We start from the raw sequence: 15990 nt of genomic DNA on the forward strand, positions 1-15990 counted from the left end.
CCACTTCCGGACATGCGCATTAGCTTTCCTTCTAACACGGGGCAAGTCAGCATGGCGCACGTTGAGGAGTTGGAGAGCCACAACATGACAAAAAACGGGGACCAGAGCGAAGAAGTGGTAGAAAATGAAGATACGGCCGAAAGCGTGGACGGGGAAGATGACAACATTGAAAAGGATGAGCCTGGAAAGACCTTCAAAGATTTGGTAACTGCTGGCGAATAGAAATGTCTGGGAACTAGCAGGCGGCTAACTGATGTAGCATAGTGTTCCAGCTGAGCGAAACTTAACTTTTAAGAGTTTTTTCGTAATAACAATTCTAATAGCATAGTGGTTGTATACGGCACGGCTCATCAAGTCTGTCTTACATTAAGTTGTTACTTTTAAATGTGTTACTTTCACTGAGACGCAGTTGTGTAATAGGCTATGTATATCTTGAGATAAAGTCATTGCTGTCGCTATACTTATTTTGTCTTATTGTGTCGATGTTGTCAAGCTGTAACAGTTATGTATTATCTTCATTGCTGTCACTATTAGTAGCGGCCCCTTGTTTTGTCTCATTATTGGTGTTGATGTGCTCAGGGTGTAACAGAGGTGCTGTGTGAAGCGTGTGATTTGCTGGGGTGGAAGACTCCTACTAAGATCCAGGTAGAAGCCATCCCAGTTGGGTTGGAAGGTGAGATATATGGGATCGTTGTTTTTCTTAGGAATATATAGAATACTTTGTATTGGTCAACATGGTTAGTAGTATAAATGCCATACTAAGATTACATGTATTCCATGCCAATGTTGACATATACCATCCCTCTAATTCTGTTGCTTTCTTCAACATGTCAAGTATGTAACTATTGCCCAGGCCAGTGCAGAAATGGCTGAAGGATAGAATTGGTCATGAATGTTGTGTTGGGGTTCACCGCTCACAAGTGCTCCTGTTCTCCCCTCATCTCAGGAAAGGATGTTATTGGGCTGGCCGAGACCGGATCTGGAAAGACTGGAGCATTTGCTCTGCCCATCCTGCAGTCGCTGCTCTCCTCTCCTCAGAGGCTCCACACGCTGGTGCTAACGCCCACCAGAGAGCTGGCTTTCCAGATCTCCGAGCAGTTTGAGGCCCTGGGCTCCAGCATTGGAGTCAAGACAGGTATGGGGGCAGACCTGGGGGATGGAACTTCATTAGTAGCCTGACAATCCCACCAATCTCTACTACATCTCTAGCGGCTAGGTGGCCGCTGGTCTCTGCCTGAGGTTTCTTCCTGGCTATAGTTTTTTTTTTTCTCAGACATCATTGAGGTTTTCCCCCCTACAAACTATGAATCAAGTGAAAAGGGAGTTTTTCCTCACCCCTGATGCCACCAGGGGCCACATCTGAGTGCCCAAATTCAGTGTGACTATCTACAGGGTCCCCGCGGGACATTAAAAAGCATTAAATACAGAACTTGCAATTTAAGGCTTTAAAAATCATTAAATTTCGAGGTGTGGCATTAATTTTCAAAGGATCGGCATTAAATTTCACCCGGACACAATGTAGTAGCCTAATATTATAGATATTTGGACAGTTAAATTACGTAAAAACAGTTTTCCATCACTAAGACAGACGGCAACAAGCGCTCCGAGTCGGAACATGCCTGGGGTAGGAAGGCACTCGACAGTAAATGACAGGCCAGGTAGCAGACCCCCTCGTCTGGATCCCCCTACTGGTTGATGACGATGGCTGACCAAGTAAATTCCATCGACCACAGTGCGTGTGGTGGCTGACTTGACCGCAGTTTAAGAGTTGAGACTTTAAATGTCATCAACCAAAATGCCTCGTGGATATTTGTATTTCTGTGGTACCGTCGTAACTTTACTCGTCGAAAGCGTGAGTTTGAGTGTAGCGTTTGCTAACGCATGTAATTTCATGAATGCCATGATTGCAATTTAGATTAGCAGTTAAATCGTGCAATATTCTACTTCAAAGTCTCCGAGCTTCGTTTTACGGTTATTTGATGCTGTCAAGGGGTAACGCAATCGGGAGTGTGCCCGAGTAGTGAAGTTGCAAGCGGTGGAAATGTGTGTAAAATGTAATAAACCGGTGTTTACGAGTCTAAATGACGCAATGAGATATGCGAGGATGTCCAAATCGGTAACTAACCGCGTGGCGTGTGCATCGGTAGCTTATTTAGTCGCGTGTCAGCGGTGAAATGCTTGTGGTAGGCTATTCACATGAAGCTGCTGCTGCTTCTTGCTCTCGCCGCTCCGAAGAAGGACTTGTTGCTAAACTGAAAGTAGAACGCCTCTTGCTAGATGCCACCGTCTCTATTGTGAAGCTTGGGGGGAAAGGAGGAGTAGCCCAGAGCCGTTCCTTTTTAACCCTTTTTAAACCACAGGTGTTATAACCTGTTATAGGCCTAGCCATAGTAGGCTAATGTGCACTCAACTATTTATCCATTATGAATGGTCAATTGTTGCCCATTTTATTTTATTTTTTACAATTGAAGGTATTTGATTAAATGTCATCAAACTTTCAAACATGCACAATTTTGAAATGGTTTCAGTTTTGAAGGAATTTAAAAGAAATGGGTTAGGCCTAATGGTGTTTCAAACTAGTGTGTGTCACCTCGCTCTTTTTGTTGTGTTTGCATCTCTTTGGTTAAATTAAGCACAACAATAAAGACTACTGGAGCTTGGGCCCTCCTGGGCAGCAGCCAGATCAACTGTAATTTTAACACAGATGCAGGCTACTTTGATTTGAAATAATAATACATTATTCTAAGGGAGGGGCAGATTCTGCACAGTCATGAAAACTCCCACATCATTCAGAAACCTCTTTAACAAGTCATGGCAAATGTCTGCCACAGAAAGTGACAAGGGAGCTGGCAGTGAGAATGAAATAACAGAGAGCAGCGTGAATGCATGCTCAGTTTTATTTCGTAGGCTTATTAAAGCATTTGCGAGGCTGAGGGAGAAACATTAGGCCCCCCCATTAACTTAATTCCTGCTTGTATGCAATTCGACAAGCTTGGTCTCTATAGGCTTCCAGATCAGTTCTTCCTGGCTGCTGCTTACATGTGTTCACATTAGGCTTCACTACTAGCACAATAGTCATAATAATACTTTTATTGTATATGTGTATTGCATTGCATTATAGCAATGTAATAACAACTATACCATGTAACGTGCACATGCACACACCCCGTGTAGTGGTATTAATTTTCTTGTTGGAGGTATTAAAAATGGTATTAAAAAGCATTAAATTGGGTGAGCAAAAATGTGCAGATACCCTGATCTATGACTTACCGCAGAGATACACCAGCGGCGATCTGAGCGAGTCGAGCGACGGAAGTAATTGACTTTGTATTGAGTCGAGAGACAAAAGCGATTCTGGAGACTAGAGCGATTTGCGCGCCGAGCGCGACAATTTGAAGTTGAAATCTTTTCAACTTTTTATGACTCGGTTCGGCGACAAGCCGCGACAGCCAATGACTGTATAGAGGTCAGTGACCACAGCCAATGGGAATGCTTGAATGCTTTGCCTTCCGCCTGTACGGACATACTCTAGTCTCCTCAGTCTCTCGTATCGCTTGCTGCTGCACTCTGTCGCTTGAGTCGCGTCGCCGCTGGTGTATCTCTGCGGTTATGCTGGACCCAGCCACTATGGACCTTACGCCTCTAAGAATCCTGGTCCCAACCTACGTGGACCTATGACTCTTCAATCTCTTATCTATCTCTTCTTCCTCTGCCTTCTTGCTGTTTCTGTCTCTCCTCTCTACTTCTTCTTTTAAATCCGTTTCTAACAATGATGTTTTTTCCCATTTGTTAAGCATTTTGAGTTGCATGCCTTGTATGATACAGTGCTATACAAGTATGCTATATTATTGTTATTATTACTATTATTATTACTTACACATTCATTTTCATAATGATAGGGATATATGTAGGTACAGTGTGGTTCTCTTTACTTTGTTGTGATGTTGCTGTGGTGCTGTCAATTAAGAAATGTTTAGTCTATGCTTGGGGGGTCCAGGGACCAATTTGAAAATAGTGCTAATAAAAAATGCTTAAATTGATCATATCTCACTTCACACTTATTGTTCAGCAGCAAATGCCAGGGAGAATGCTGTTAGGGGTTATCAAGAACTAAAATGCAATGGAGCTAATATGTAGATTTCCTGTTACCCTTTCAGCCGTGGTTGTTGGTGGTGTTGACCAGATGTCTCAGGCCTTGGTACTGGCCAAGAAACCCCATATTATAATTGGTGAGTGTCTTTCTTCCTCACTAAGAGCATCAAACATTGTACAAATTAAAACCAATATTGTGAGAATGAGCTGTTCTTTTCCTGTTAATTATTCACACCGTTATTATTTTGTTTTATGTTGCCTAGCTACCCCAGGAAGGCTGGTAGATCACCTGGAAAACACAAAGGGCTTTAACATGAGAGCCCTGAAGTTTCTTGTCATGGATGAGGCTGACAGAATCCTCAACATGGACTTTGAGACAGAGGTATCAGTACCATTTTGGAAACATTTGGTTGCTTTAAAAAGATAAAATTGCCATTTTGCTTTAAAATCATAAAACCTACAGATGTGAAGTTGTTGAACACCAATTGTTATGTCAGCAGGAAAGTATTGCTAACAAAAAAGCCATGTTGCCATCTTTATAGAACCAGTGATGCAAATGTTTTGAATGGCTGACTGAACTTATCATATAATTTAACTCTCAGTATTTTGACACATTTATATTGCCTTTGTCTACGTGTTGTCATCTTCCTATAAAATTTCAGGTGGACAAGATCCTGAAAGTGATCCCCCGTGACAGGCGTACTTTTCTTTTCTCTGCTACGATGACCAAAAAGGTAACACTCTCTCTTGTGTATTATAAGGTGGACAGCAGCTCAATCTTAAAGGTGCACCGTGTAATATTTTTTGCAGTTTATTTCCAGAATTCATGCTACCCATTCAAAATTGTACCTTTTTCATGAAGACTTGCCACCACCACCAAATTTTAAGTATTCATTATAACTGGGGAAATTGCACTTTTCATACCTGAAAAGGGGGATCTTCTCCATGGTCTGCCATTTTGAATTTCCAGAAATAGACAAAACTTACTGTACTTTGGTTATGCTAGTAAATATTTGTTTATTATTATTTATGAAATATTCATGAAAAGATCAAATTTGGTAATAGGCAGCACAGTTTCAATGAGCAGCACTGCAGTACCCATTCTGGCCACATTCTACACAGTGCACCTTTAAGTGAAGTGGTTTTGACTCAAAATTCTGTGTTTTTCTGTTTTCAGGTCCAGAAACTCCAGCGTGCAGCTCTGAAGGACCCAGTCAAATGTGCTGTATCCACTAAATATGCAACAGTGGACAAGCTCCAACAGTACTACATATTTATACCCTCAAAATTCAAGGTACGGTCTGCATTATGAATCTCCTGACTGTTATAGCTGTTGCGGTTATAGCGGTTGGAAACTCTTTAAATTACGGATACATACCGATACTTCTATTTGTTATATCCATGTTTGTGTTGTTTTGAGGTCATGCTAATGAACATTCTCTCACAGGATTGTTACCTGGTGTCCATATTGAACGAGCTGGCGGGAAACTCCTTCATGATCTTCTGCAGCACGTGCAACAATGCCCAGCGGGTGGCGCTAATGCTTCGGAACCTGGGCATCACAGCTATACCCCTGCATGGACAGATGAGCCAGGTGAATATCAGCATCATAACTGGTACAATTTAATGTGCCCTTGAATACTTTCACTTTGTTGCTCTGAATTTACACCTTAAGTGGCCTTGCCATTATGCTGATGATTTAAGAAGTCATGATGAATATGTCACACACACACACACACAGTGGTTAAGAATTTAGGATGTCCATGGTTGGGTTAACATTTTGCTTGTGTGTGTTTTCAGAACAAACGTTTGGGAGCCCTGAACAAGTTCAAGTCTAAATCGCGCTCAGTCCTGCTGGCCACAGACGTGGCATCCAGAGGTCTGGACATTCCACACGTTGACTGTGTCATCAACTTCGACATCCCCACACACTCTAAGGTGCTTATGCTCTTCTGACTGTCCTCTATTTCACTGTAACTGTTAGAGTAAAGATGGGTAGCCTGGTGGTGTGTGGCGCAAGGTCTAATCTGAGTTTTCTGTTTTTGTACAAGGACTACATTCACAGAGTGGGCAGAACAGCCAGAGCAGGGCGCTCAGGGAAGTCCATCACCTTCGTTACACAGTAAGTATGATTGTTTTGGGGCAGATGATCTAGCTGTTTTTCACGGCCATAATTACTATATTAATCGAAATTATGTTAATTTCCCATACTTATTTACCTTTCCCAATGAGGTTACGTGATTGTCTAAGTTAATTGTGTGTGTACATTTGTTAGTATGTTTGCGGTGTGTGTGTGTGTGTGCGCGCGCATTTCTGTCTACCAGATGGCGAAGGTGTGCTCTCTGAGCACTTTTTTAGTTGTCAATGTGCTGCTATCTGACAAGTGGTGATGATGGTGCTTTGATTTTCTAGGTATGACGTGGAGCTTTTCCAGCGTATCGAGACCCTGATCGGGAAGAAGCTTCCAGCATTCCCCACTGAGGAGGAGGAAGTGATGATGCTGGTGGAGAGAGTCAGTGAAGCACAGAGATTCGCTAGAATTGTGAGTGATTTAGGTTTTTTTCTAACATTACATTACCATTACGTTACATTTGGCAGACACTTTTATACAAAGTGACTTAAAATCGAGGACATGGTCGTAGCATACAACACTTGCAGTTAAAAAGTGCACAGGAAACACTTAAAACAATAAGTGCAGATGCCAAGTAGGGTTAGTCTTTTTTTTAAGTACAATAGCACAGGGTTAAAGGGGTATGCCACTATTTTCGGGCTTAGTACAGTTAAAATCGTTGGCTGGGGTTTATACATGTGGTAAAGTGTTTTATTTTTCATGTTAAGCGCTGTCTTGCTTTAAGACAAGTTAAAAGAGGGAGTATGTAGCTAAGCTAGTGAAAGTCAATGGATCACTGTAGCATGTAGCATGCTACACGGGTGCATTGACTTTCACTAGCTTAGCGACATGATCCCTCTTTTAACTTGTCTTAAAGCAAGACAATGGCTTACATGAAAAATAAGGCACTTTACCACCTTTATAAACCCTGGCCAACGATTTTAACTGTATTAAGCCCCAAAATAGTGGCATACCCCTTTAAGTAGTACACAGACCCAAACGCACAAGATGTTTTAAGAGTACCCCTGGTCTGAGCCAGCTCAGCATCAGTACAGTAGATAGCAAAAGAGAAGAGCCTGTACTTGCTGCTGCTTCTTCTGATATCACCATTTGGATGGTTATTAACTTGCCTCTGGTTCTAATTCCGTTTTTGACTTTTTAATTTGGCATTTCGGTGCCATCATGTCTTTTAATGAATGTGCTATTTGTAAAAAGAATGAAGCGTTAATACTTTTGACACCCTGTAGAAGGAGACACAAAATCAAAATAGAACCCACTAAAAATTAACACAACTGGTGACCTTTTGACATTACTCCTTAGGAAATGAAGGAACAAATGACAAAGAGGAAACGACCGAGAGGTGGTGACGACGATGACACAGAGGACACAGAGCAATCCAGTGGCGTACGGAAGAAAGTGAAGGGAGGGAAGTTCAGTGGTGGTGGTGGTGGAGGAAGGGGACGAGGAGGTGGAGGAAGAGGACGCGGAGGTGGAGGAAGAGGACGCGGAGGTGGCTCTAAAAGGGGGAGATAGACATCAAAACTTTGTGCCGAATTACAATTACAATGACTTGTACATATTATAAATATCCCTTTTTGCCAGTTGTATGTTATTTCTGTGGACGATTCCTCGTGTGAAATCGCTTTCTCCCAGTCCAGTGATGCTCCACACATTATGGAGACAAATGACTGTATAAACACCCTCTTGACAGACTGTGCTGCCACTGTCCTCCCTTGAAGTCCTTTCAGAGACTTGCACACTTTGAAATAAATGTATCAATTGTGTCTGTTAAAGTATGGGTCTGTATTATTTTGCAGTGCATCCGTAGTTCAGATGGTAATATGACCTGAATAACTTAAAGGAACAGTCCACCCTTTTTTGATTTTCACATATTTGCGGTATTTCCCAGCATTATTCATGAATGTACATTTAATTTTCGTCGCATGTGTTTCCATTGCCTATTTTATATAGCCAAATTAAGCGAAGCAATGCAAATCTATGGGGCAAATAAAACATAATCAAATGTACTTATAAAGTACTTTAAAATGAATGTAAAATTCACCAGAGTGCTAAACAGCTATTTAATCCTGTCCTGTGATCATGTGTGGCTTGATGCTAATGCCTCCATTCACTTCCATTGATTATGCTAAGCTATGCTAATAATTTTGATCCAATTAATCTAAGTACTGAAAAAACTAAGAAAATGATATGCACATTCGTGGATAATGCTTGGAAATACTGCAAATATGTGAAAATCAAAAGAGGCTGGACTGGAGGAAAGAAGAAAACAAACCTAAGTGGTTGTAAAAGCTTTATACTGTGACATTGTGGTCACTGTACTGCTATCCAATCAGTTTACAAAGAATCAACTTTTTAATTGGCATCGAAATTATCTTGAATGAATGAAAGCAACTTTTAGATTTCTGCACCAGATGGCGCCATTCTATGAAAAGCCAACCTTGCAATTATCAGGTACCCAGAAAATAGATTCTATTGGGAACACAAACTTAGAACACTTTGCGTTAGACTTGGCCTGAAATATCTGGCATTTTACTCAGAGCATTTAGGAGGTGATTGAACCACCCTTTTGGAGAATAATTTAACATCAGCAGAAACCCCTTCTGACGCACAAGTTCAATGGAAAGTGCGCAATCTATGATAAAAGTCACAATACTAGCCTAGGAACCTAGAGACATGGTATACTACTCATCTTGATTCTGTGCCGTGCTGGCTGATGTCTGGTGGCTCCCACCAAGTCCAATTAAAATGTTTAGCCTACCGATTCGTGTTCGAGCTAAGCAGAGGTAAGCACATTACACCACGGGCGACTAATGCGTGAAGCATTAGGAAAATGACGTGCTGTGTTTATTCGCGAGTGAGACATTACATCCAACTCAATTAGGATGATGGTCAATGTAAAATTAGGTGCGCGACACAGTGTCCCGTCCTGTGTAGAATATTTCATAGGCGGGAGTTGTAGCGGTCAAGTTGGCTCCTGTCGAGGAGGGGCCGTCTTGTAGGGGAGTAGTTCTATCTTTTTGGCGAGCCAGGGTAGCGCATAGAGATAGATGCTGGAATTTCTGCAGAGACGCGTGGCGTACAACAAATTGATTATAAAGGGAGCGCGGTCTATTATTGCAAAACACTGCCCTCGGCTCTTCGTTGACAACCCCAGGTAAGAACCCACAAGGCTGTTGGTTAGTCTAGCCATCTTGGCCGGGAGTTATTATTATTATACTGACAGCAGTTTCACCGCAATGGGATGGATGGGTACTTCTGAGTGGAGGTCAGTTAGCATAGTTTCTCAGGTTGCTAGCTGACCAACGAAACCCTTGAAATGTAGAGTTTGTCGTGTGAATGGTTTCATTAGTTGAATTAAACTATGTTGAAGTATATCCCCTCTATTTCGTGCTGGTGTTTCAAATGCCTTGCTGCATTCTTAACCTATTATTCGCCGTGACAAAGTATACACCAGGGGTCTAATAGGAGTCTGGTCTGTCACATAGGACACCCACACAAAGTTGAGGGGGGCTAACATTAATGTTTTAAAACTGACATAATAATGTTGCTTGGATAAGAGATGGATATTCTGAAATGATTAATGCATATACTTACATCTGCTGACCATGGCTGGGTATTGAAAAAGAGTGCGCGTTTTTGAATGGCGTGAGAAACTGTCTATAATATTATCTGCGTACAACTTGAATAGTTCTATGTTGCGCGCATGTTAGCCATTAGCAGCAGCCATCAAACAACACTTGGTGCCGTCTGGCTCGCGGGGACCCGCGCGCCCCGACAGCTCCACCCGACCACCGTTATTATTGTTAAGTCGTCAGAGTGTGTCAGACCAGGAGTGTTGGGAGGTTAGCATTTTGTGAATTAGAACAATTTCTAATTTCTCCAGTCGGAGCAAATTAATGAGTATTCGTTAATCTAATGCGGTACCACCAGCAAAGCTAAATTAGTAGGCTACCGCAAAGTGTTGTTGGTCAGCAGCGCCACCAATGCGACACGGTGCCAGCTTTCGTGAGAGCTGACATAGCCTACTTTGCTGTGTATGTGTGTCCCTTTGTTAGGTTCAGTCTAGTTGGCAGAGGTCGACTACTCCCATCTAAAGTTTCATGATAATAGAGCTCTTCAGCGTTGACGTCAACTTGTATGCGGCGTTTGGACTACCGGTTCCCTGGCGATTTTTTACATTGCAAAACGCCATAGAGATTCAGGTTTGGCAAAAATATAAGTTGCACGGCAACAACGAACATTAGCGTGTCCCCGCATCCCTTTCTCATTAGTGGAACGGATCGTATCATCATGTTGGTGTATTCACATGTTAAATCATGACGATTATAATTCAATATTGCTAACCCCTTTCTGATCATTAAAACTTCCGAACTACATACTTTCCTTTGGTTGCCATGGGTACAACCTTCCGCACGTACATGCCGTTAGATACTGGCGCCGTTTCTGTAGTCGCCAAAAGCTTCCGGGTTTAGCATATGGACGCAACATCGTATTTATGTCGAAGTTTGACACAAAATGATCAACCATGTCATACCTACAGCCTATTTTTAACACCCTCGACAGTTTGCGGGGGTTCGCTAAGCGCGTGCTTGCACTCGGAGCTTATTTGAAATTTACCCCTATTCATTCCCAATGGAGGCCGGAAGCCGATAGGAACCAGGACGTCCTTAAATGCTAACATGAAAGACTACAATCTACTACATGCTTCCGCTTCCGCTGAAGAACTCTATTACAATATTAGACGTGCCAAACCAGTAATAAACGTCATGTGAAAGACTGCCTTCATGCTGATTCAACCTGGATAGGTTAGTTTGGAAAGTAGTTGAACTTTGTAAACTGTCTTTTTAAGGTAGTGTACTTTGTTAACACCAGTGTTGGCTTTGCTTAGACGTGGATAAATGTGTTATTACAAAATAGGATACGCGATTTAATTTGTGCACCGCTTGTATTCAATATAATATTCGATTCTGATACTAGCACAGAAAGAGCTGGTCGGAGATGGGAGGGGGGGTGTTAGTGGACATTTGCTGTCGAAGTACTCTCTCAAGCTGTGAACAGGTGTCAAGCAACAGATGGGTCATGCCTGTGTAACTCTGCCGAGCATGTAACGATGATTCATTATGGTCACCAGGCCTCTCACTTCAGTTGAACTTCACATGAGAAAAACACGCTGAAAAACTTGCCTGATACATTGAATGCGTTGGGCGAAGTTTGGAATGCGCAACTTTCAGTGATGAACTGGTGCGCACATTAATTGGGAAGACCAATGAAGAACACCTCACTGCACGTTTTGTGGGCTTATGTAACGCATGTCAAAGAATACAGTGACTTTCATCAGCAATTCAATTATGATCATTGCCAGCTTGTGTATGTCTCATCATTTCACTGAAGGAAATTCTAGGTCTTTTAACGATTAGAATGAACCTATTCTTGGATGATTGACATCTGGGCTTACCGGTATGTCTTTACTGTTTGTTTCTTTGTTTCTTTGTTTTAAAGCTGCACCTTCTTTCACCAGGATGAAACTAGTGATGATGAAACTAGTCCTTAGAAGTCTCCTTTCTATGATGTTTTTCTGTGTGTTTTAGTGCAGAGTAACACAGTATTCATCCCCTCTCCTCTCTTCTCCTCGACCCCAGCTGGTGAGCTGATCTGAGCCCTGGTACCCCAAGATGGCGCAGCGGACTGGGCAGGAGGACCCGGAGCGGTACCTGTTTGTGGACCGGGCGGTGGTGTACAACCCGGCCACACAAGCCGACTGGACGGCCAAGAAGCTGGTGTGGATCCCCTCGGAGCGCCATGGCTTCGAGGCGGCCAGCATACGAGAGGAACGCGGTGAGGAGGTGATGGTGGAGCTGGCGGAGAACGGCAAGAAGGCCGTGGTCAACAAGGACGACATCCAGAAGATGAACCCGCCCAAGTTCAGCAAGGTGGAGGACATGGCCGAGCTCACCTGCCTCAACGAGGCCTCCGTGCTGCACAACCTCAAGGACCGATACTACTCTGGACTCATCTATGTGAGTTAACCCTTGTGTCTTTTTTATTTTTTTTAAAGTATTTTTAGGGAGCTTTATGCCTTTATTTGACAGGATAGTGTGAGATGGTGACAAGAAGCGTGGGGGAGAGAGAGATGGGGCAGGATCGGGAAATGACCTCGGGCCGGAATGGAAGCCGGATCCCCGGTATAACAGTCAGTGCCCCAACCGTTTGAGCCATGGCCGGGCCCAGCCCTTATTTCCTGTCTCTGATAAGTCTCGAAGATTGAAGATTTTTCTGTAGGTAGATTAAGTACATTTCATGTCATTAGTTCATCTTTCTGTTGATCCAAGTCCATCAAGCATAGCATCTCATTCTTGAATTGTCCCTGACTAGACAGATTCTGTGTGTGTGGGTAAAGTTAGTCTATGAGTGACCCTGTGTGCTTCCTGCCCTGTCTCTTTCATCTCCGCTAGATTTCCCCTCATAAATGAAGACCCAGTTTAGGGCCAACATGCGGCCCCAGGTCATCAGGTTGTTGGTTGGTTGTTTTTGCTTAGACTACCCTTCCTGTCTTCAGGAACACACACACACACACACTCACACACTCACACCCACACACACACACACACACACACACACACACACACACACACACACACACACACACACACACACACACACACACACACACTTTCCCCTGCTGCTTTATATCTCTGCTGGAGCCCAGTGAAGGGCTTTGCTCTCAGACTGGCTGGCTGTCTTTGGTCTGATTTCAAATGAGAGAGAGAGAGAGAGAGAGAGAGAGAGAGAGAGACGCTACTCCCCTGAAAGTCTTACTGGGACCAGTGGACACAGGCATCCTCTGAGTCACATCTGTTAAAAGAGCATCGTCGTCTTAGCATCATGACCATGTCATCCAGTTAGCCCAGTCCTCATGCTAATCATCAGCGGCCTCTGTGTGGTAAACAGACCTAAGCAATTTATTTTAGCTGTGATCTAATTGGGTTTTTTTTGCACAAATTTGTTTAAAGTTGAATAAATATATATTTTTTACTACTACTACCACTAATAAAGACCGTTGTGTTAACATTGCCCTGCCATCCGGGTTCCCCAGATTTTTCACCAATCACCAGTGGAGTCTGTGTTGTAATCAGACCAAACAATCATTGAAATGAACGTTTATTTGAAGTAAAGCAATACATTACCACAAGGACTTCTACTACTAGCAAAACCACCCCTATGATCACCACCACCACCACCACCACTACTACTACTACTACCATAAAACAACAACCCTATTTTACAATGGCCCTGTCATTGACCACAGCCTTTGTACGTATCCCCACTGAAGTCCATATTATTCTCCAGCCAAATGATCAGTTTCATGTGATCTGAGAATGTTGTTAACCAATGTCCAACAACTATTTTAATTGAGAGCTGCTTCTGTTTGAGACTGAGAATGTTCATAGTGGATACACAATAAAAAGTGCAGTGTTAGTTCAACATTTACTCTGAGACCACATACACTCTCTAGAAGATGCTAAATTGACTCTCTAAGAGTTGAATTAACACTGCATTTTTTCAGTGTAGTGCTGTGCAATGGCAGCCTAAATAGAGTGGGCCCGTGCCGTCAGATCTGCATGATCTTGACCCATTTAGTGGCACGCATTCCAGAAATAGTATGTGGGTTGGCCCTCACCTGGGACCCGCTTCTGGGGGCCGCTGGGAGCCACGGTGGCGGCCATGATGGATTTTTCTGCCTTTATGAAAAATTCTCGGCTGCCAAAAACCACAAGGCTGTGTCAACACCCATCAGCCATCATCAGAGAAGAGATGGGGCTTTGCTTTCTCTTGCGTACACATCTGGATTTTAGGAGCAAACCGGAGAACTTGCGGATGGGGCAGGCCTGATCTAATAAAAAGTGGTTATCAAAAACACTTTTTGAAGGAATGACTCTGTTTTACCGCTTTAGCGGATATATTGCTTGTGTGCTCTCTTTCATATCACAGAACCCTTGGAATTTGGTCTGATAATTTTAAAACCACAGCTTTTTACCCACGTAGTACTTTTTCTACAATCTATGAAAATGTTGTAATACATTTTCCACTATCTATGAAAATGCATGGTATGGTAATATGCATGGCAATAAATCATTTACTATGGCTTTAAAAGTGAAAATGGTGAATACCCTATCTGAACGGTTTATAAAAAAAGCATTTCTTATCTCAAAGTTCAGTCTTCATGATAACGAATGCTTCATGTCGCTGCTTGGGGTGGTCCTAGTTGTCTTCACGGCGTACTGTGAGTTCATTTAGGACATTTCACATGTATGTGACAAGTGTACCAAGCTTGCGCTCTAAAGGAGCGGGTGAGAAAAGGGCCACGTTGTCTGAAGCCTGGAGTAGAGTATCTGGATGCTGCTGTGCTGTGGCAGTTGGTAGGTGTGAGCACTGGAGAAGCTGAAGTGGGGGTGAAGTGGTCTAGAGGTGGCATGGAGCTCCCCTTTCCAATCTATAGTCGTCTCCATGATTTTGACTTTGCGCCCCTATCTCATCCCTCCGGCAGGTCAGACATGGTCCCTGAAATGAGCCATAAGACATCTAAGCAAGTCTGTTGTTTAGATAGCATTTATTGTGTAGGTGATAAGACATTTCACATTTGTCAGTAGATGGACATCAACATTTTGAAATGTTTGATTATTGTAAGCATACATATATTTTTTTTTTCTTTTGGGATTTTCCTATCATAATCTTTACAGGCCACAATAGTTTCCTCAGTGTTTCCCATACATTGAGGAAACTATGGCGGCCCGCCATAGTTTAAATTTGGCCGCCATAGTTTCCGAAAATGTAAAAAAAAAAAAAAAAATTTTTTTTTTTTTTTAAATTTTTTATTTTTTTTTTTTTTTTTTTTTTACGATTTCCGTGTTTGTTAAAAGCGATTTCAATTACGATTTCCTTCGCATTTTCCTCCTGGAGTAAATACATCCTATAGCGAAAACCACAAGTGCTTGAAAGAGAGAGGGATCAAAAGCCTTGTCAAGTTGTTGTAGTTAACTTGGGTTTGGGAGCAATAAAAAAAAAACCTTCCGAGAAGGGACAGTTGGGATGAGTTTACTAACACTCCCCAGGCTTTGTTTTACAGTTGTAATGAGTTAGGTGACAGGCCTTCATTGACAAGGCAGAGGAGACATCGGGCTGCATATAGAAATGAATGTGTAATGAAAGTGAATATAGACATAAATGTGTAATATGTTGTTCAGCCCTTTTAATGGGAGGAATTTTGAAAAACTGGCCCTGTGACCAGCACCCCTCATGTAGAATGTGTGTGTGGGGAGAATGCATTGCCTACCCTCTTAGACCCTTTTTGTTTATGCGTTAACAATTTTACAGCAATCTTAAATTCTTATCTCTGCTCCTATTTTGTTTTATTATTTTTTTCATTACATAGACCCCTGCATGTGTATTATGTAGCCTTATTTCTCAAAATATAAATGGCTGAAATGTAGGCGTAGGCCTATAGTTTCTCCATGCGCCAATGTCATACTGTACTCATTGTTTTGCCATTTTGCATTTACACTACGTGAATCCCCCCCCCCCCCCCCCCCCCCCCCACCCCCAAAAAAAGGCCCGTGGAAAGACCGCCCCCCCCGGACAAAAAAAATCCCGGCTGCCCCCATAGTTTCCAAAATTTCTGTGGGAAACACTGTTTCCTGTCGTTCTTAGATTTCAGAGCCTAGTCCAGCCTTCTAAGTCTGAAGACTGCACTAGAGGGGGCTTATTTAAAG

At 42.6% G+C, this 15990-nt stretch overlaps 2 protein-coding genes across 5 annotated transcripts in view; both read left to right on the forward strand.

Annotated features, from left to right (window-relative positions):
* Positions 1-16: 16 nt before the first annotated feature.
* On the forward strand, positions 17-7995 carry ddx47 (DEAD (Asp-Glu-Ala-Asp) box polypeptide 47). Its single transcript, XM_063223956.1, has 12 exons — positions 17-204; positions 580-673; positions 947-1135; positions 4158-4229; positions 4356-4474; positions 4755-4826; positions 5270-5386; positions 5540-5686; positions 5893-6030; positions 6144-6214; positions 6505-6634; positions 7523-7995. The coding sequence occupies exons 1-12, from the start codon at positions 52-54 to the stop codon at positions 7733-7735; spliced, it is 1515 nt and encodes a 504-aa protein (XP_063080026.1). The 5' UTR covers positions 17-51; the 3' UTR covers positions 7736-7995.
* Positions 7996-8872: 877 nt separating this feature from the next.
* Positions 8873-15990, forward strand: part of LOC134469952 (myosin-10-like) — a 130506-nt gene continuing 123388 nt past the window's right edge. Inside the window, exons 1-2 of one of the 4 annotated variants that reach the window (XM_063223991.1) lie at positions 8873-9006; positions 11863-12240. In XM_063223991.1, the coding sequence (XP_063080061.1) occupies positions 11896-12240 (345 nt within the window). In that variant the 5' untranslated portion in view covers positions 8873-9006; positions 11863-11895. Of the gene's footprint in view, positions 9007-9027; positions 9378-11811; positions 12241-15990 lie in introns of those variants that run through there. The other 3 variants (XM_063223984.1, XM_063223978.1, XM_063223999.1) reach the window with 3 other exon arrangements.

Source organism: Engraulis encrasicolus, chromosome 2 (assembly GCF_034702125.1).
Source record: "Engraulis encrasicolus isolate BLACKSEA-1 chromosome 2, IST_EnEncr_1.0, whole genome shotgun sequence".
NCBI lineage: Eukaryota > Metazoa > Chordata > Actinopteri > Clupeiformes > Engraulidae > Engraulis > Engraulis encrasicolus.